We start from the raw sequence: 20,581 nt of genomic DNA, 5'->3' as shown, positions 1-20,581 counted from the left end.
AGACGAAAAAAACCATTTTAAAATATGAAAATGCTTCACCAAATATGAGTCACGGTTGAATTTTTTTCACATATAATAGATTAATATAGTATATATACATACGAAGATATATCCATCAAAATTGAAAAAAATATCCATCGAAATTCTCCCACATTTTTCAAAAAATAAAATTTCAAAATATATTTAAGCAATAATAATAAAAAAAAGAAGGAAACTGTGTGAAAAAAGAGAAAATTCATCCGACAATTTCATCATTTCCAACGTTTTCACTCATTCAATTTCCTCTCGACACCTCCTTAACAAACTCGATACAAGCATAAAATGCTTCGGCTCCGAGCCGATTCATTCCGTCGCTCCGTCCATTCCCTCCGCCGTATCCACCACCGCCCCATTCAAACTCCCTCTGCTGCTACTCGCTCATTAGCTCCTCGCCCTCGCCCATTTTGCTCTGTCCCCACACCACCATCCTCCACCACTGATTCCGAACTACGCAAATACATCGGCTACACCATCCTCCTTATCGGGTGCGGCGCCGCCACGTACTACTCTTTCCCATTCCCAGAAAACGCCAAGCACAAGAAAGCCCAACTCTTCCGCTACGCTCCCCTTCCCCCTGACCTCCACACTGTGTCCAACTGGAGTGGGACACATGAGGTTCAGACGCACACTTTTCTGCAGCCCGAGTCATTGGCAGAGCTCGAATCAATAGTCAAAGATTGCAATGAGAAAAAGAAGAAGATTAGGCCTGTTGGATCGGGTCTTTCGCCAAATGGGATTGGGTTAACGCGTGCTGGGATGGTGAACTTAGCTTTGATGGATGGTGTTTTGGATGTGGATAAGAAAACTAGGAGGGTCAGAGTGCAGGCTGGGATAAGGGTTCAGCAGCTTGTGGATGGAATTAAAGAACACGGGCTTACGTTGCAGAATTTTGCGTCGATCAGGGAGCAGCAGATTGGTGGGATTGTTCAGGTTGATTGTTTTGACTTCCCTCTGCTCGAATCTCCTGTAGTAAATGTTATTACTTTGTTGGCAAGGATGTTTGCTGATTCTTCATTGGACTTTTTTTTCCTAACATTTTTGTGGATTTCGTTTTATTTTTGATTTTGTTTATTTTTAGAACGTAGTTGCGCAAAATGTCGTAGCTCAGCTTTCGTATTGTCATTATGCTGCTTCTTGGGTTCTTCTAATTTAGTCCAAAAATGCAGGTGAAAAAAGATTTCTTTATTCATTTACTTATTAATGCTTGCTCAGGGTTATTTGTTTGGTGGCTGTGCTTGTTATTTTCTTTTTCATTTCAATTTCATACTCCACCTGTTTTCTTTTTCATTTATATTTCATATTCCACCTGTTCAAGCCAAATCGTTTGACTACATTCTTTATTCCATTCTTGTACGGATAAAGACCGGAAAGTCGGAATTAGTGAGTTGAAAACATATTACTTTATAGGATCCTTCAATCTTTTCACGGATCCTTGGCGCATGTCTTTTGCCAATGCTCATGTCTGATGATGTTGCTTTGTGTTACTTTCGAGCTTTCTAGGTCCCTGCATGATGTGTAATTATAATCTTCAGGTTGGCGCACATGGAACAGGTGCTACACTGCCTCCCATTGACGAGCAGGTTATTAGCATGAAACTGGTTACTCCTGCGAAGGGTACAATCGAGGTTTCAAAAGAGAAAGATCCAGAACTCTTCTATCTTGTTCGTTGTGGTTTAGGAGGGCTTGGTGTGGTTGCTGAAGTCACGCTGCAATGTGTGGAGAGGCAGGAGCTTTTTGAGCACACCTATGTATCAAATATGAAGGACTTAAAAAGAAACCACAAGTAATTCCCTTACCCAACTTGGCTGTGCATTATATCTATTCCTATAACCTATCAACTCTTTAATTAAAAAATATTTATTTTACTTTAGCCAGATCTTGAATAATTGCATTTTTAAATCTTATTGATGTCAGATGAAGTTTTCCATCATGTAGTCCGTTATTTAACCGTGTCCTGGATTTTGCTGCAATATATAAAAAGACTGGCACATCAAATTTTATTGACAAATATTTGTGTGCGAGTCCTGGAAATGGTCTTCCTTGAATCCAATTTTTTGGAGTTAGTTGGAGATGAAGTTTAAAAACCACACATTTCTTTTCTGACGGTTAATCTCTTTGCAATGTCTTCATTATATCAGATTTATGACCATGGTTTTAAATTCTCTCAGATTATCAATATTTCAACATATAGTTTGGATTTCGTGACAAGCGAAACAAAATGTAAATTCCTGTTATATTTTGCACAAAATTCCACCAAAAGTTAGTAATATCCTTGAAATTTTGGAACTTCGGAAATTTTCAAAATTTTGTCGAAATTTGTGACGTCTTTGATTTTCCGATGCAATTTCGTTATATCCTAGAGGAACTAATGACACCAAGTTTGATTCTCATGTAAACCCCACGTGAAAATCAAATATATCCAAATTTAATTCAGAATTTCTTCTATATCCATAACTTTTCAATTGTGTTTGAAAATCGAACTGTAGGTTTTTTTTTTAAATTTCTTTTAGATATTTTAAAATTTACAGTCCCGAACTATACAATAATATTGATATTTAAAATCTCAATGATAAGTAGTTGATGGTGATGGCAACTATGCATGAACACAGTAGATATTTGTACTGGGCATCACCACAATGTATTATCGCTTTTTTCTATTCTCTTCTGACCAATTCTGAGGCTAATGTGTGCTTTATCAGACAATTTAGTTAATAGATATTCTAAACGACAGATATCATGCAGTTGTTGCTCAGTTTGTTCGCTGGGATTAATGCTACAGAAATTTAGTTGTGTAACTGGAAAATGCTTGGATTCTGGATTTTTATGAACTTTATAGTTTGACAAAATTTTCCTTTTGCAGAAAACTTCTTTCGGAAAACAAACACCTCAAGTTCTTGTATATTCCATACACCGACACTGTTGTGATTGTAACATGTAACCCTCTTTCAAAATGGAAAGGTTCACCAAAGCATAAACTTAAGTATACTCAGGAAGAAGCAGTACAGCATGTGAGAGACCTCTATCGTGAGTTGCTGAAGAAGTACACATGAACTCTTTACCTCTTATACTTGCATTATTCTATTAATCAATTCTTTAAATTCACGAGACCAACAAATCAATCGTTTAAATTCACGAAACCAACATATGAAGCAAATGTAATTTCACATCTTCCATTTTTTCCGTGCCTTGCCCGCTCTTATATTTCTTTCACATATAGGGACAAAAATATGAAAGATAAAGGTGAATATGCTGATCATTTCTCGCTTTCATAATCTCGGCTATTTTGTATCTTACAGAAAAGTTGTGACCAATAATCCTGAGGAAAATGATGTGGACATCAATGAGCTTTCATTTACTGAACTGAGAGATAAGCTACTTTCCTTGGATCCTTTCAATAAAGAACATGTGATGAAGATCAATCAAGCAGAGGCTGAATATTGGACAAAGTCAGTGGGGTATAGAGTAGGATGGAGTGACGAAATTCTAGGCTTTGATTGTGGTGGCCAACAGTGGGTTTCTGAAATCTGTTTTCCTGTTGGAACCCTTAAAAAACCAAACATGAGAGATCTGGAATACATAGAACAATTGATGCAGCTTATTGAGAGAGAAAATATACCCGCCCCTGCACCGATCGAGCAGAGATGGACGGCAGGCAGCAAAAGCCTCATGAGTCCAGCTTATAGCTCATCGGAGGACGACATATTCTCATGGGTACCTCTCAATCATATCCATGTCTGCTCACTTTATTGCTTGAAATGCTTTCTATTTCTGCGTGAAAGCTTTAATATTTTTGTTTCTAAGTACTCGCTGAAGTATGTGATTTCTTTTGAAGAAGTGAAAATTTTAATATTTGCTACTTGGGTGTGCCCATTAACCGATTTAAAAATCTTAAAGCAGAAAACTTATTTAAACTGTGTTGCAAAATTTAATCTGTGCCAAAATAATATTTACCTTAATATCCGATTGCATTATGTGGTGCAACCTTGCAAATTTTTTATTCAATCTACGATTAGATAAGGTGCCTTCCTGTATAAAATGTTCTTATGAATTTCATTGTTCTTTTTTGATAATGTAATTATAAATTGTAATTTTAGATTCTTGTTTGATTTAAACTCTGTAAAACAGGTTGGTATAATTATGTATCTTCCTACAACGGATGCTCGTCAGAGGAAAGAAATCACTGAAGAATTTTTCCACTACAGGAAACTGACTCAGGCAACTCTGTGGGACAAGTATTCTGCCTATGAGCATTGGGCTAAGATTGAGGTACACCACACACGCATGCGCGCACACAAACTTAAACTAAAACTAAAATCTTTGAGGGTCAAATCTGGTCCGAACTTTATTCGAACTGTTATTGAAATCCAATGTCCGGTGCTATTATTTTTAAAAGAACTCTCATAATCTGTGGGATTGCAGTAATTGGTCCTACCGTCCTATTATCTTGTGTTGTTGTCTTTGGGCACGACGATTGAAATATGGTTCTTCTGCATCTTTACCATCTAAAAGTTTGAGTTGTACCAATATCATCCATCATACCATTTTTCACAACAAGAAGATCTCGGTTTCTTATTCTCGATGTTACTTGGTTGCAGGTACCGAAAGACAAAGATGAGCTTGCAGCATTGCAGGCACGGCTGAGGAAGAAATACCCCGTTGATGCATATAATAAAGCAAGAAGAGAGCTGGATCCCAACCGTATACTTTCGAACAATATGCTGGAGAAATTGTTTCCTGTAACAGAGACGGCCTTGTGATGAGGACTAATAATCTGTTCGTGGATTCTATACTTTAAGGTCTTTCTTGGCCAAATATTGATAATATGGTTTTCCCTTTTGATAGTTATTGGAAAGGCACGCGTAAATTAAAGTTGGTATGAACATTATACTGTTAGAAAGAGGATGCAACATTAATCTTCTCATACTCACGAATTGGTGTACCTGAGATGCATTTCCTCATTTTCTCTAGCTGCCGAAATAGACATTACATGGACTGGATTAAAGGGTCGGTCATCCTAAAATTAGGATTCATTCCGTGCCGCATATATTCACTGGTGGCATGCAAGTGGTAAGTATACTTTGTTTTTGCTGTTTTCCCAGTGGTATTGTAACGTCACTGGTTCATATGGTTACTAAAGATGTAGAACTATCAGTAAGATGTGTAAACTGTAAAATTAACATATATGATGAGATCGATAATGATTTAGTTTCTTATGTCAAATATAATAGTATATTATTTTAGTAACAAAATATATGAGATACTTGTGTGTGATTTAAATACTTTGCGTGTGGCCCATTAAAAGCCTGTCAACATTTTTCACATAGAAATAAGAGAGAAGAAAGGTGAATAATTAGAATACATGTTTGTTTTCCTTTCTGAATGTTTTATTTCTGCGGATAATTTTATCATTGCTGTTTCGCGTAGCACTGTAATTCATGGATTGTTGCATGATTTAAAACATTTGAGATACACGTAAATGATGATAATTGACACTCGAGATCCTACAGGTAAAGTTCAAAAAAGAGAATCTCTCCTTTCATCAGGCTTCTATTGCATTTTTATACAAACATTCAATCACTCTGTATATTTCATCCGATCGACTATGGCATCTATCTCCTGAAACAAAGCCATGAAATGTTTCTTCCACTTGTAAGCAACTCCAACCAGGATGCTTCATCAAATTCTTGTCTTTCAATGCATTCCTAACTTCTTCAACAGCATCCCATTTTCCCTCACGGGCTCGTGCGTTACATAAGAGCGTATAATAGCCGACGTTTTGATTTTCCAACTCGAAAAGCTTTTCACTGGCGTATTCAGAAACTTTTTGATCTTCATGAACTCTAGCAGCAGCAAGGAGTGCTGCCCATATTCTACTATCTGGTAAAATATGAAGCTTCAGAATAATAGACAACGCCTCTTTAGTCTTACCAGATCGACCTAATAAATCCACGAGGCACGTATAATGATCTAAATCAGGCTCGATACCGTATGCCCCGTTCATGAAAATCAATATTTCACAGCTTTCAAGCAAGAGGCCCGAGTGGCTGCAAGCCGATAATAAACTCAAGAATGTTACACGATTTGGTTCGATTCCCTCGTTCTTCATCTTATGGAAAAGTTTCAATGATTCGTGTCCTAATCCATGCATTCCACAACCCTCTATCATTGACGACCATGTTACAAGATCTTTCACGCGTGTTCTATCAAAAAAAATTCTTGCCGAATAAATGTTTCCACACTTGACATACATGTTAAGAATGGAAGTCTCCAGGGGTAAAGAATCTTCGTTACAGTCGAGGTGATAATTTCTTGTACAGTAACCGTGAACAACTTTGCCCAACCTTAGAGTGCCCAAGTGCATACACGCAGCAACAAGGCTTCTCAAATTTTCGGTCATGGGCTGAATACCTGCAACTACCATTTGCCGGAACAGATCTACGGCTTCATAAAAATAACCATTTTCAGTCAAAACCGATATCATTGTGCCCCAAGTGTTGGAGTTTCTGTGAGAGACATCTCTGAACAACTGAGATAAGGTTTCAAAATCTGCAGACTTAGCATACAGGTCCAACAAACTACTGCTAAGAATATGATCCAAAAATCCATATTTATAAGCAAGACAATGTAATTGTCTACCTGCATAATGATTTCCAAATTCTGCAAGCCCTGAAATTAGTGTGGTTAATGTTTCAATGCTAGGTTCAACTTCGCCCCGCATTGTAGCAAAACAATCTGTCATTCTCAGAGTCTCTCCTCTTAAAGAATACAAAGAAATCATAATATTCCAAGAAACCACGTCCCTTTTAACAATTTCTTTGAAAAGAATTTCAGAATCATCCAGACAGCCAAAATCGGCATACATTTTCAAGATTGAATTTTTCAAGGAACGGTCCAACAAGAATCCACTTTTCACCACATAACCATGAAATTGACTACCTAAAACCACATTAGAACAAGTTTGCATCATCACTATCATTGTGACCATGTTCGGCTCCACCTCTTTTCTCATTTCATTAAACAAAGCAACAGCTCCGACTACATTTCCTTCACAGGCATACCCTGAAATAACCGAAGTCCAAGAAACCAAATCCTTGTATCGCATTTCGTCGAACAGCTTCAAAGCTTTCATAAAACATCCACCCTTCACATGGGCATCAATCATCGTATTGCAGAAATACACATCTGATTCAAATCCCATTCGCATCCCCACACAATGAATCATTTCCGCAAAACGGGCACCACTTTCATCAAGTGACGTAACAATTTTAATCAATATAGGAAAGGTGAAACCATCACATGGCACATCCATGCTTCTCATTAATTTAAAAACAAGAAAAGCTGATTCAACGAAACCTGAATTCACACAATCTTGCATCAGATAATTCCATGAAAAAGTGCCAGCTTCTCTCAGAGACTTAATCAGTGACACAGAACTACCAAAATCATTAAATTGCGTGTACAGAGATATAAACTTTGAAGCAACTGCAGAAAGCAGTTCATGCCCATTGGAGACCACAACAGAAGCATGGATTTGTCGCAGACATTGAAGGCTCCTACAAGAATTCAGAGCCGCAACGGCAGAAGAAGAAAAAGGGTGTGCAAAATCATAAAATTTATGAATCTTCAAGTGATGGGATTTGGATAAAAGCGAAAACGACTTGTGGGCATGATTTGAGGACAAGAAGTGATTCCGGAGGTGATAAAAAGGATTAAATCCATTGAAACGAAGAGAAGGAATGTTGAAGATTTTAAGCAAGAGTAAATTTTTCCCTAGTCTGCTCGATGAAATCAAGGACCAATATACAATAAAATCAACGACATTCAGAACCAAAAACTGTTCGATTCCAAGAAATGCTGCCAATCATTATAGGAAGCAAGTAGCTCTAAAAAAATCTAAAGATGCAAAACGATAGAGAACTCCCCTCTAGACAAAACAAGACGTCGTCCCACATCGCCACTTAAAAAATAAAACTAAAGCGTCGTCGTACTTCACGACCTTATTTAAACAGGATCTGTTTTATCAGTTCGTACCTCCGTGTTCTTGACTCAATTATTGCACCCAACAATCTCCCTCCCAATAATTGCACTCCTTACTATCCATGGGAATCGAACCCGTGACTTTGGCTCTGATACCAATTGTAGGATCGAGCGCTTGTCGCTTTACCAAAAACTATAGCCAGTGGTAATAGTGCAACTCAAATCTTTTAAACCGCACAGCAGCTCAAGCACCACGAGACAATTATTGCACTCAACAGATAGACGATCGTTCTCGGCAGGTGCGGACCGGCTGTGACCCACCGCAACCCGTTATTAGGTGGGACGAGAGTCGGCCAGTCCACACTTTTTCGGGTCGAATTTATTAATCAAACTCACTTATTTTATGTGAGAAAACATGCTGACACAGAGAGCTTTGTCAATTATATGTTGAATTTGTAACTCACAACCCACCTCAACTCGATATTATGTAGTACGAGACGGTCCACTTTTTGGTTCGTCGAGATTTTACCAACCAAATTTACCTATTTTATGTGGCGGGACGGGCTGATAAGATGAGTTTAACTTATTTCGACAGAGCTACTTGAACGATGAACTAGAAAAATTAAGAATTACAATGTTTTTTTTTTTGGTTATGGAAAATGTAATGAATTTTAAGTAAAACAACTTCTATGTTGATGTTAAACGTGACATGTTTGACCGAAAATGAGCGCTCTCGACGAGCAAATTTTATATAAGTTTTTAAACAATTTGAAGTTGTTCTTCTTGAAAAAAAAAAAATTTGAACTCATTTAATTGTCTCAAAATACAAAACTTAATATGTTTACATCATCTTATCTGTTTTTTTTTCGTGGTCAGATAATTAAAATTATATTAATTAATTCCGCTTAAACTTCAATTAACCACAATATAAACCTTTGGACCAATCAGAATCAAAATATACTAAACTAGGAGGACTACAGGTTCATAATAAACATATTCAAATCAAGACTTATATATATATATATATATATATATATTTATATATATGTATGTGTGTATTTATTTAAGGGCACTTGGGGCCTCCTCTCTTGGTCTTCCAGTTATTGTAGCAAGGGCAGAACTGCTTATTTCCATAAGTACCAGCAGGCACACACAGACACTTCCCACAGCATTTCTGGCAGAAGAACATGCATGGCTTCTTGAATGCTGTTTTCGAGCATCTAATCTCGCACCGACCTTCGCATTCTGTCCATCGTTACATATATATAAAAATAAATAGTGTGGTACACCAAAATTAAGTTGATCATGAGTCGAGTCGAGTCGATCGTCTGTTGGAATTATCTACATGCTAAAGGTTTTTTTGAACATGTAGCTAGGAGGTGTGAGATGATATATCGCTGATCATTTATATAGTGTCAACTTGAGTTTCTGTACGATGATCTTGAATTTTTTTTTAAAACTTGATTTGTTTTAATACTACATTTAACGATCTTAATTCGAAATAAAGTCGAAACTCTACAATTTATATGAGATAGCTAGTTGATTTCAGGCAATATTTCAGGAGAATTCAGTAGCAAGAAATATATGTTTTTACGTACCTTGAGGATGGAGGCTGCCAGGAGTTGTGCCGTACTGATAATTAACACAAATTTTAATGCTGATTAATATTTGATTAATTAAATGATGGATTATATATTATATTATCTTTTTAATATACTAAAGAATGATTAATTAATCTCACCGTAGGATTAACTATGCCTGCTGGTTGTGGCTGAGGAGCTGGAGAGTTGTCCACCGTCGTAATCGCCTGCAAATTTTTTTTAAAAAAATAATGTCGGAAAATAATATTAAAAATTATCAATTTTTTGTGACATTTTTTCAGTATACTTACACGGGTTTCGACATAAAGTAGAAGAAAGCTGAGCAAGAAACAGACCAGCAAGTTGCTTTGATTCTCAAACATTCTGTTGTCTTGAGATAATTCTTCGATGAAAAAACCAGATATGACTCGAAACGGGATGTATTCAACTTAGCTTAGGAGTTAAGAAAAATATTGGGAGATCTACGGTATTTAAATAGCTGGATTCCCATGTATATATACGTGGTGTAGATTTATTGTGGTTTTTTGCATGGAAAGATGGTGCAATAATTGAACCCGTGACGATGTTGGGCAAACCCTTTGTCTTGATCTGTAGAAGGGCTAGCTAGTTTCGTTTGTAGTTTGGCAAAAATTTGTGTAAGACTGTTTTATGGACATATTTTATGAGACGAATCTCTTATTTTGATCATCCATGATAAAAATATTACTTTTTATGCTAAGAGTATTATTTTTTATCGTGAATATCGATAGGGGTGACTCATCTCACAGATAAAGATTCGTAAACCCGTCTCACAAGAGACCTGCTCTTGGAGTTTAGTTGAGAAAACTCCTGTGTTAGCTATACATCAAAGTGCGTGGTGTGTGCCTGAAAAATCGGAAAATTAATTTCAGATCGGATAAATTGATATTAATTATATAAATGATTAAATTTATAGATTATGAAGAAGTTTGAAAATAAAAGTCGAAAACTGAAAATCAGAGGTGGGCAGTAGAGCCGTTCCTATCGAGAGGCCTGAAAGCCATCCGACTCGGGTAGTTTTTTTAGAAATCCATAATTTTCGGAAAAAAAACATATTATATAGTTGTGTAAATTGATCAAATATAAATTTATTATTCGTCGGTTTTTTCTTTACATATCACCATTTTTTTATTTTGAGTCCAATATATATATTTTTAAATTATTCATGACTCTCTTAAAAAATTTATTTATGAAATTTATTAATCTCGAGTCTCTTGATAAATTTTTTTTCATCTAAAATTTATTTTTCCTGTCAAGTATGAACAAAAAAAAAACTTTTTTTATTAACTAAATTTATTTTATATTAACACAATATAAAACTTATTCTCTTACTTATAAGGATCGATTTGATATTGAAGATGATGATTTATTTTCAGAATTGACATCGTGAAGTGCTCATTAACAAGATAAGTAAAATTTACGATTGATGTAATTAATATCTTAATAAAGAGGAGGAATGTTTTGTAAATGCTTACATTGCTTATAAAATCTTATTAATCTTATTGACTATTTCAGTTACAGTAACAAATCAAAATTAAAATTCATCGATACTTTCCTCCGATCAACTATGTCATAAGAAAGTTTGAATTGATTGATTATGTTATCAATTAGAAAATATAGTACTTAACAACATGATTAAACATATTGAATTAATAATTTATGCTTTAAAACTGTAAGATGAATTGTTTTCTAGTTATCATTTTAGAATGTTTGATATTATATTATTTAATTACAATAGAAATATTTTGACTATCGTGTATTATTTGATTTTTATATTGTCACTATTGTATTGATTTATTCCGAAAAAGTTGTTATGGAACTAATAGAATATGAACGCATATTATAATTTAGGGTTGTTTTTTTAAAGTTAGACTCAGACATAAAAACTATTAAAATCGACTCTGGTAAGTAGTAGTGTTTGATAGATAAATGATTCTAATGATAACTTTTTATCTTAATCACTTTTGTAGAAACAAAATCAACATCTAAACATGATCCGACCTGGCATTCACATGTGATTCCTAAACGTGAAAGTGATAGAAGAGTCCATCACCACATGCATATGAATTCACATGTCCCCATCATTATATACGTATAGCCACGCAAACTGTTGGATCAGTAGCTTATTTGTGAGGCAAAATTCATTGACGAACCACAGGACAAAAGTGTCTTGAAAGTTCCCATATACCCAATTCTCGTGATCGAAACCCATGTTACTTGATCTTCTTTTGGTTGTCTTTTTTAGCTGTACATTTTGAGAAACTCATCGTGTCATCGGACAAGCGTCCAAGATTAGAGAAAAGTGGCATCCATGTATTTTGATCGGGTATACATTTATTCTGCATCAAGTTTTTTTGTTGGTCATATCTTTCAATTTACAATGTTTTCGTCCCAAAAGTTTCTGTATCCAATAAATGCTCTCCAGCTAAGAAACAAATCGTGAATTGCATATTAGGAGAAAAAAATGACTTCCTTTGTTAGATTTTCTACAACAAATGAATAAATGCCATCACCACTGCACAATTGAGATGCCCAATACACAGTAACAAACACAGATTTGGGATAATAACCTATCAGCGATAGTAGTTTTGGCGATGTTAGTAACTGACAAGAATGATAATCCCAAAATTCATATATCATCCTTTTTGTTCGGTGAGCAGCGTGGTGGCGATAGATCATCAATCCAGTCAGCGTAAATTCGATTAATTTTCTTGGACAGTTTCCATTTCGACGACTTCTTATCTTCTCCAGCTTTCCCTAGAGGAGAACAAACCACCGGATTCCCAGGTGCAGCCATAGATTTGGCTGGGATGGAGCCAGAGTTTGTTATTTGTTCTGTCTCTACACGTGAACCAGAAACCTTCAAATCTGTCAAAGTAGAAACAGTACTTGTCTATCATCATACAAATCTTTGTCCGAAATGGAAAAAAATAAAGAATGGTATACAACAAATAATGCACAAAAATGGTAGCTGATGTTCTGTAGATCAAATACAAAAGACACCGTCAAAAGTACCTACTCATAGTCTCAAAATCACATAACATTGCTACATGCATTTAAAAGTAATAAGTAAAGATCAATAAAAGCTTGGAAACAACCACAAAATATATTAAACTAGAAAACAGGAAGCCGATTTTTTCTCTTTTACAAAAATGAATGTTGTAATTCGAATGGAAACAGCAAGGTTAAGTATATTACTAAGGCATTAACCAAATAATCGAGGTTGAGTAGACAAAAACTAGAGTTTGTTGTTTTAAGGTGAGAGATCCACTATGCTAAATGTTACTCACAGAGAAGCCATATGTGTCTATATAAGGTTCAATTAACCCAAACTGAATGAATGTGCACAAGACCGATATATAATTTCTCGAATCAACCGAAGACATAAAATAATGGTCATGGCAAAAATGACTTTAAATTGAACGATCATAATGTGTATCACTTATACCTGATTGGCCATGAGCATAATAGCATCTTTCTCCGTATGGACACTGACCAATCTCCCATTTACCGCATATCTTGGTTTTCCAAAGACTCGTTCTTACTCGGTAATTATCCAAGCCCCCAATAACCTGCTTATTCAAATCAGGTTGATTGAAATCGCTGCTGCTCCACAAGGCATCCCTTCTAGTTCCTATGCTTATAACAGAACTCTCCCTCTGCCAAGGCACTTCGGTATCAAAGTTTGAAGGAGCCCGTTCGTGGAGGAAGATACACTTCTCCCCGTATGGGCACTCACCTCCGTTGCAATATCTCTTGCAGATTTTCGTCCTATTAATCATTCTTTGATCATCATTCCAATTACTCCCAGCACCCCTGTCATTTTCTCGAACAAGATCTTGCCAATTCGGAGGGGGCACACGTAAATCCTCAGTACCATGAGCAAAAGTGCAACGCTCGCCATTGCGGCACATGCCATCCATGAATTTAGCACAGATTCGTGTCTTGTAAAATATATGGCTGGTACCATTACTTCCGGTACCATTTGTCTGATTAACTGGCGGCTGGTTTTCAGAGTTTCTTACTTTCTTAAACGGTGGTTGCATATTTTCCGCAAAATATGGAGGCCAAAATCCTCTGGCATCACAAGTAAAAGGTGGCGGCATAAATGATTGTGACATCTAAGGATCCGGAAAACTCATTCAGTTTCTCAACAAACATTTCAACAAAATCCGAGTTCCAAACCGCTTCTCGTAATTTCTTGCCGAAGAGGAACAAAGACGCAAGGTTAGAAGCGTTTATGCCAAGTCATTCACAACAACATTAAGATTAGCACCACAGAAACGCAAGCAAAACTCAAAAAGTGAAATAAAAGACAGCATGCCCATAAAAGAACTGCTGAAAAATGAAAAATAATAAATCATCAAAAACACAAAAATTAATGAAATTTAGTTCTGTTTTGTAAAAAATACCATCGAAATGATTCCAAATCCAACCCTTAACGAATGATTTCTGGAAAAAATAAACCTATCTGATTCGTGGGCAAACAAAATGATGCCAATTCTATGTAAAACACCAAATCTTGCATTGGCCAATCTAGAAACTGTAGACATTCAGACCAGAAATCGGAGACTAAAAATTGGAATAAACAGTTACCATCAATTAAATAAAAAAAATTAAAAATTACATCGAGCCGCAACATTTAAAATATAAAAGAAACAAAAATCGAGAATTCTCAAACCCGTACTCGATCCAATCATTCAAATAATGCATTTAGGTCGAACCATTCGCATGCAATCATTCAGAAACAAATCAAAGAATGGAGAGTTGACAGACCTTAAATTGAGGAGGATCAAATCAAAATTCAGAGAATAAATTCCTCTTTTTTAAAATCAAACGTGCAATATTGATAATAAAAATGATAGTTATTGTATGACATAAAAGAGATTCTATACCGATCTTTAATCAATTTTTAAACACTGGCCAATATGAATTATATACCCGAATAGATTAAATGGCGCGCCGCTTTAACGAAACCCTAGATTGATGATTGAATTTTTAAAACCTAAAACCCCAAAACGGCTAAAACCCCAAGTAAACCGGGTTCGCATCCCATCGATAAAGAATTAGTGAATGTTACCCAATATAAATAAATTATTAATACCACTCTCTTTTTTAAGTTGAAATATTTAACTAAATATGATAGTTTTTGTTATTTTAAAATTAACGATTTTTTTATTAGGTGATATAGTAATTTATATTTTCAAAAATTTAAAGATATAGATAAATATAAATAAATATCTTTATAACTTTTAAATAAAATATAAAGTGGCTAAAAAACGTTAGCTATAAATAAATTGTTAAATTATGACATAATTTTTATTAAATAAAAAATTAAGTTTGTTTGTAATTTGATATGATATTTTTTATAACTGGAAAATGTTATGCCGATATAAAAAATAATAATTATTTTAAGAACTTCATTTTTCATAATCAGCAGGGATGAAATTGGGGCGAGTCAAGGACGAGTTTGTCATTCTCTTCATCGTCTTCATCTTCGCTTCTAGCTAATCGAGAAATCCCTATCCTCGACTCTACAGTGATTAAATCATTATTCACATCATCGCTTCAAATACCAATAAGTCCATCAATATTTTTATTAGAATTACTATGATTTTATCATTAATTCTTATTGTTTATAAAATAATGATGATGCTTATTATTATTCCGGGCTGAGTTTGAAGATGAAGATAATATCTCCATACCCGTTCCAATTTTGTTGCGAGGATTTAACAAAATCCTACAACCCGAACCTATATCCAATAGCTCGCGTAAAATCTATCTCATTTTAGATTTTTTTTCAAGGGAAAATTATCATCCCCTGATAACTAGTGCCCTCCCAACACAAATATCATGATTATGTAACCTCACTGTTGGAAAAATTATAGTTTTTGAAAAATAAATCCCATGAATACATCAAATACGTGCTAAATTTTGGAGCAATATTGATTTTGGGATGTTTGGTCCTCTTCCTCTTTACTTTATATAACTCGCCTCGAACCTCTCACTGTCTCAATCTTCACTTTATATATGTTTCATATGTATTAGTTAAATAGTGATAGATATAATAATATTATTATTTTGGTGTGATTTATTCATATCAACAAGAGGTTATGATGTAATATATAACTAATGAGTCGTGACACATACGATGCGTGTTATCCAGAAAAAAAATGAAATGGTTTTCTTAAAAAAATTAAAATTAAAGTTATAAATTTTTGAAACAGAAATGATAAGATATAATATATATAAGATGGAAGGAGATTTCTAAAATATGCAATTCAGTGGTAAAATAACATTTTGGAATTATGAGAGTAACATATATAAGAGTAATGTTATATAATTTTACCACCTAATTTTATGTCAAATTTTATTATGATTTTTCTCATAATATAAGAGTAATTTTGGGAAAGAATATTTTAGAAAAAAATAATATATTTTATAATCAAATTAATTAATATAAGACTTTATCACTTATATATATAATATAAATTATTTTATATTACGATTTATATGAACTACTATGGTAAAATACTATGTGAGAAAAGATGAATTTTTTTTTTTTAGCTTCGGGAAACATATTTTCAGCATTTATCTTCTAATAAAATACTTAAATTAATAAAATATAAGACTATTAATTAAATATAATAATATTACATTATTGTTGAAATACTAAAAAATTTGAATGATAAACCCTAATTATAGATAGATCTTTTTTTTAAATAAGATTATATAGAGATTTTATAAATAAGTTAAAATTCCGCTTGAATTGATGAATTTCAAATCCATTGATTTTCAAATGAATTGAAATATATTTTTGTTTTTTTAAATAAACAAGACAATAACTTTAAATCTACCTCTTACATATTTATATAGTATTTATGTTAATAAAGACGAATTTCAAATTCTGGTAATATGAAATTCACTCTATTTTATATTAATTGCGTAAATAAACAATATACGAATTTAATATTTGATATATTATTTTATTGTAAATAATAACATTAATCAAAATTCATAAATTTCAAATCAGTGTTTTCGAATACATATTATATATTTAAAATAGATAAATAAAAACTGAATAATACTGTCTAACTGTACCTTTTAGGATGACAATGGTCCATGAAACAAAAGTCATACATTTGACAGTAGTATGACACCTCAACTAAACTAAGATATTCGAATAAAATATTATAATTTAACTAAATAATAAAAGTTAATATTATTTTTAATTTTATGAATATTAAATCATAAGAGATAGAGCTAAGTTGGATTAAAGATCAACATTTATCAAACATCATAGTCGAGTCTGATATTATTTTGGTTGTTGATGTTTTAAATAATTCTGGATCTCGTGAGCCGGTCTCACGAATATTTATCTGTGAGACGAATCAATCATACCGATATTTACAATAAAAATTAATATTCTTAGCATAAAAAAGTAATACTTTTTCATGGATGACCCAAATAAGAGATACGTCTCAAAAATACGATCCGTAAGACCGTCGCACACAAGTTTTTGCCCTCTGGATATACAGTATTACAATCTTGTACTTTTTATAAAAAAAAAATAGCGAATCAGATAGCTGAATACAACGAAGGATGAAGTCAAATACTGACTGATAACAAGTGAGCGATTGAGACACCACAAGAATCGACAGCAACAGTACAAGTAGAAGACAATTGACACTCTTTGGAAGTTATCAAATGCCGGCATTATTGGTCGACAATTCAATGAAGATGAGTACATTTATGTTCTCACCAAATAGTCACAATGTTCATAGCAATGATACTAATTACAACCGATTCTACGGCAGTGAGAACGTAATAGCAAAAATAGTCCCCGAAAATCGCATTTGCGAACAACTCAGTAGGTCATGATCATGTCTGCCGTGAACAATGAAAGCGAGGACTGATATGTAATCGCAAAACCAAATACAAGTTTCCAATATTTTGGATGAAGACAGGCTATGTAAACACTAGAAACTCCAGATGCTGAAAATGTTTCTAAGTTTTGCACCATATGTATCTTACTGAAGGATGTCTAAAAAATCAAAATGAATAAAATAATGACCTTTCTGTTCTATATTCAGGAGGCATTTCTCCTGATTCCATGTTGGTCAACCTTGAGATTGCTCCGGCATGGTGACAGACAGGTCCACACGAAGATGAAGATCCCTCGAAATTTATGTACTTTTGAAATTGGTCTTGCTCAACTCTATTTTCTTGGAAAATTTCAGGCCATGCTTCATAATATTTTCGGACGGGTCTAGTTTCCTGAAAAATTTCAGACCCCACTTCATAATTGTAATGATCAACATAACCTCAACCCCATCGGTTATTCCAACCACTGCCGCACTGCATATGTTGAGAATCACTTCCATTCCTTAAGCACCACCCATCCATGGTATAGCACGGCCATTCGAATACAGGCTCATTGCCATATGAATTTCCCCAATTTTGCTCCCATGGATCACCGTGATTACCAGATGAATAATTAGCCGGCAAGTTTACGTTCTCTTCAATATCACCCCAGCCGCTAGATGAGAATGCTTGGTTTGCAATAAGAGCATCACCAAATATTATGACAGGGTCACGATTTTCCACTTCATTGGGGACCACATCAAGGTCCGGCAATGGCTCAGGATCAATATCGATATCCCAATCAATTCTGTCAATGTAAGCATCGGGATCAGGTAATGATATGTCACATGGAAGTCCATTTTTTGTGGCCCAGAATCGTTTCTTAGCATTGAAAAATGCCTCTTCTCCCGCAGAGTCATTCCAATTAATCACATTATCATAGAGGTGCGTAAACTTCTTCATCTGTAATAGTGTATCCCAATCCAGAGAACCAACCACTTTGCAAAATTCTTTCTCCCATGAAGGCACAACCGGCTGCCAACAAACTGGCGAAAAGTAATGTTATCAGGCGAAAAAACGGTAGAAAGTTCTTTTATCTTCTCAATAATGACAAGTAGAGACTGAATAAAATAAATCATGATCAATCAAATGATCATTTAATTGTAGTCAATTGATCACCAATTTAGAAACATAGCATTAAAAAGGACCAGAAGAGTTAATTAAATATCTTAACGAGAATTCGTTACAGGATGCGAATACGACAATGTTAACCGTATTAACTAGCCGGCAAACATAGAAAAACATTATCAAATACCATGATTTTTAGATCTTCATAGTGGTAGAATAAGGACAAAACGAATCTTAACTAATCAATCGAAAAAACTTGTGGGCTTCTAGTTTATCCCGGCTCCAACTCATCAAACGTAACAACCATAATACGTACGTGACTAAATTCAAATGATTTACCTTCTAAATTTCTCTTATCATTAACAACATGCAAAATAGTATCAGATAGGAACCATAAACATGTCGGAGTAGCATGTACTAAATCAGTTCAAAGAAATGATCAGTCCCCGCACCACAAAGATACCGGAAACTTGCAATTTCAAAATTTTAGCATGACATACGTTAACAAAACTGCCCAAACACAATGAGGCAAGATCAAATAAAACTAGCATGCATTCAAAAGAATTTATAAAAAATCTTCGGCATAAAAAGCAGCCCAAAAAATAATCTTTCAGAGTGAAACCAATAAACTTCATGGGACAAAACAGAGTATTATAAACAAACCACAGAAAACTTAAAGAATAAACATGTAACTTCGTAACATCCTTTAGACAAAAGCTCACACAAGTAACAAAAGGTGAACCAAGTTGGAGACATAGTTATCATCAACATTTTACTCCCAAAACTCATTCTGTCGCCGCTATTTGACTAAATTTAGGTTGCATTGCTTGTCATATTTTCCATTTCCTTGCATTCTCAATGGACAAGGTTCTATCAAAATGTTTTATTTTACAAAGATTTACACCTACACATTTATTCAATAAATCCTTCAAAATTCAAATGCAGAATCATGATAGCAAATCAAAATAGAACAAATTAATAATGAAAAAACTGTGAACATCGTACAGCGGGACGACTTTTTCTTCTGTGATCTTTTACAATCATCCCATTTCGGCCTCCTCCGACCATCCATGATCGCAAACTCCAAACCTCTGAAAAACCAAAAACCAAGAAAATTCAAGTTCGGCAGCCGAGAACAGCGAAACAAAGCAAGAAAAAGAAAACACCCACGAAACCAATTCATGAACAGGGCAAAATTCAGTACCAAAATCAAGACCAAGAAAGACGGGCACCTCAGATTTCGCGCCACGTACAACCCTCAGTTTTCACCTCTGGCAAACCGTGATTATTCCAAGAAAAACCGTTTAAAAAAAAAAAGAAACGCGAAGAACAAGAAGGAGACGAAGAGAGTGAACATACATTTGTGTTTGTTTCTCTGAAGGGAAACAAATCAAAGAAAGAGGGCAGTCAAAATCTGTCAGAGAAGAGCTCGAAATGGCGTCATCAGTGAAGGAGTGTGCATCAATCGAAGTGGGTGCGTAGAGAGAGTCATACGACAAAACGAAAATTTTGGAAACCGTTGAATCAGCGGCGTCCAAAACATGTGTGCGACGTTTGTTTCTTTATATCAACGATACTTGTGGTTCTCTATATTCAATAAAATCCAATAATATTATTATTCATTAAAATTATTGCTTTTTAAAAAAAAACAAAACAAAATTGAGTTTTTCACTCTACAGTGTTATTGATTACAATTTATGAAAATCAAACATATCGCAAGGAAAACAACGCATCCAAGAGATCGTTCACTAAGCCACGTTGTCATCTTTTTAGGTTCACAATAGGATTTGATAAACTCACATTATCCGTTTCAAGTATGATACGTTCCAACGACATGGTTATGTACTTTAGTAAATGACGAAAACTTGTCTGAGACAGTCTCACGGATCGTATTTTGTGATACAGATATCTTATTTAGGTCATCCATGAAAAAATATTATTTTTTATGCTAAGAA

General features: G+C 34.5%; 4 protein-coding genes across 8 annotated transcripts; 1 reads left to right on the top strand and 3 right to left on the bottom strand.

Annotated features, from left to right (window-relative positions):
* Positions 1 to 236: 236 nt before the first annotated feature.
* Positions 237 to 5,244, top strand: LOC142505571 (L-galactono-1,4-lactone dehydrogenase, mitochondrial-like). Of its 2 annotated transcripts, XM_075618607.1 has the most exons (6): positions 238 to 969; positions 1,572 to 1,822; positions 2,900 to 3,079; positions 3,336 to 3,750; positions 4,165 to 4,305; positions 4,635 to 5,244. In XM_075618607.1, the coding sequence occupies exons 1-6, from the start codon at positions 322 to 324 to the stop codon at positions 4,794 to 4,796; spliced, it is 1,797 nt and encodes a 598-aa protein (XP_075474722.1). In that variant the 5' UTR covers positions 238 to 321; the 3' UTR covers positions 4,797 to 5,244. The 2 variants fall into 2 exon arrangements, with proteins under 2 accessions (XP_075474723.1, XP_075474722.1); XM_075618608.1 differs by lacking the exon at positions 2,900 to 3,079 and having other exon boundaries at positions 237 to 969.
* Positions 5,245 to 5,518: 274 nt separating this feature from the next.
* Positions 5,519 to 7,900, bottom strand: LOC142506061 (pentatricopeptide repeat-containing protein At4g19191, mitochondrial-like; the record flags this gene model as incomplete). Its single annotated transcript, XM_075619195.1, has 1 exon — positions 5,519 to 7,900. A coding segment is annotated over one exon (2,322 nt), but the record flags the coding sequence as incomplete, so codon positions are not given.
* Positions 7,901 to 12,059: 4,159 nt separating this feature from the next.
* Positions 12,060 to 14,675, bottom strand: LOC142506174 (zinc finger CCCH domain-containing protein 39-like). 4 transcript variants are annotated; one of them, XM_075619342.1, is made up of 3 exons: positions 14,317 to 14,635; positions 13,084 to 13,835; positions 12,060 to 12,503 (listed from the first exon to the last, which is right to left on the bottom strand). In XM_075619342.1, exons 2-3 carry the CDS (start codon positions 13,754 to 13,756, stop codon positions 12,265 to 12,267), a joined length of 912 nt encoding a protein of 303 aa, XP_075475457.1. In that variant the 5' UTR covers positions 13,757 to 13,835; positions 14,317 to 14,635; the 3' UTR covers positions 12,060 to 12,264. The 4 variants fall into 4 exon arrangements, with proteins under 4 accessions (XP_075475457.1, XP_075475459.1, XP_075475460.1 ...); XM_075619344.1 differs by having other exon boundaries at positions 14,323 to 14,635; XM_075619345.1 differs by having other exon boundaries at positions 12,061 to 12,503; positions 14,577 to 14,675.
* Positions 14,676 to 17,628: 2,953 nt separating this feature from the next.
* Positions 17,629 to 20,164, bottom strand: LOC142506185 (uncharacterized). Its single transcript, XM_075619364.1, has 3 exons — positions 19,986 to 20,164; positions 19,632 to 19,717; positions 17,629 to 18,544 (listed from the first exon to the last, which is right to left on the bottom strand). The coding sequence occupies exons 2-3, from the start codon at positions 19,696 to 19,698 to the stop codon at positions 17,961 to 17,963; spliced, it is 651 nt and encodes a 216-aa protein (XP_075475479.1). The 5' UTR covers positions 19,699 to 19,717; positions 19,986 to 20,164; the 3' UTR covers positions 17,629 to 17,960.
* Between the last annotated feature and the right edge of the window lie 417 nt (positions 20,165 to 20,581).

The sequence above is a fragment of the Primulina tabacum genome, chromosome 10 (assembly GCF_025594145.1).
Source record: "Primulina tabacum isolate GXHZ01 chromosome 10, ASM2559414v2, whole genome shotgun sequence".
Lineage (NCBI taxonomy): Eukaryota > Viridiplantae > Streptophyta > Magnoliopsida > Lamiales > Gesneriaceae > Primulina > Primulina tabacum.
Note: the sequence above shows the minus strand (reverse complement) of the source record. Positions and strands in the feature narration are given on the sequence as shown.

Bases quoted from the DNA above. Each gene is read 5' to 3' on its own strand.
- LOC142505571 (XM_075618607.1), top strand. From the start codon at position 322: ATGCTTCGGCTCCGAGCCGATTCATTCCGTCGCTCCGTCCATTCCCTC. The intron at 970-1,571 runs GTTGATTGTTTT...TATAATCTTCAG, and splicing joins AGATTGGTGGGATTGTTCAG to GTTGGCGCACATGGAACAGG. The intron at 3,080-3,335 runs GTACACATGAAC...TGTATCTTACAG, and splicing joins TATCGTGAGTTGCTGAAGAA to AAAAGTTGTGACCAATAATC.
- LOC142506174 (XM_075619345.1), bottom strand. From the start codon at position 13,756: ATGTCACAATCATTTATGCCGCCACCTTTTACTTGTGATGCCAGAGGA. The intron at 12,504-13,083 runs GTATAAGTGATA...CTACTTTGACAG, and splicing joins TTATGCTCATGGCCAATCAG to ATTTGAAGGTTTCTGGTTCA.
- LOC142506185 (XM_075619364.1), bottom strand. From the start codon at position 19,698: ATGGATGGTCGGAGGAGGCCGAAATGGGATGATTGTAAAAGATCACAG. The intron at 18,545-19,631 runs GTACGATGTTCA...ACTTTTCGCCAG, and splicing joins GAAGAAAAAGTCGTCCCGCT to TTTGTTGGCAGCCGGTTGTG.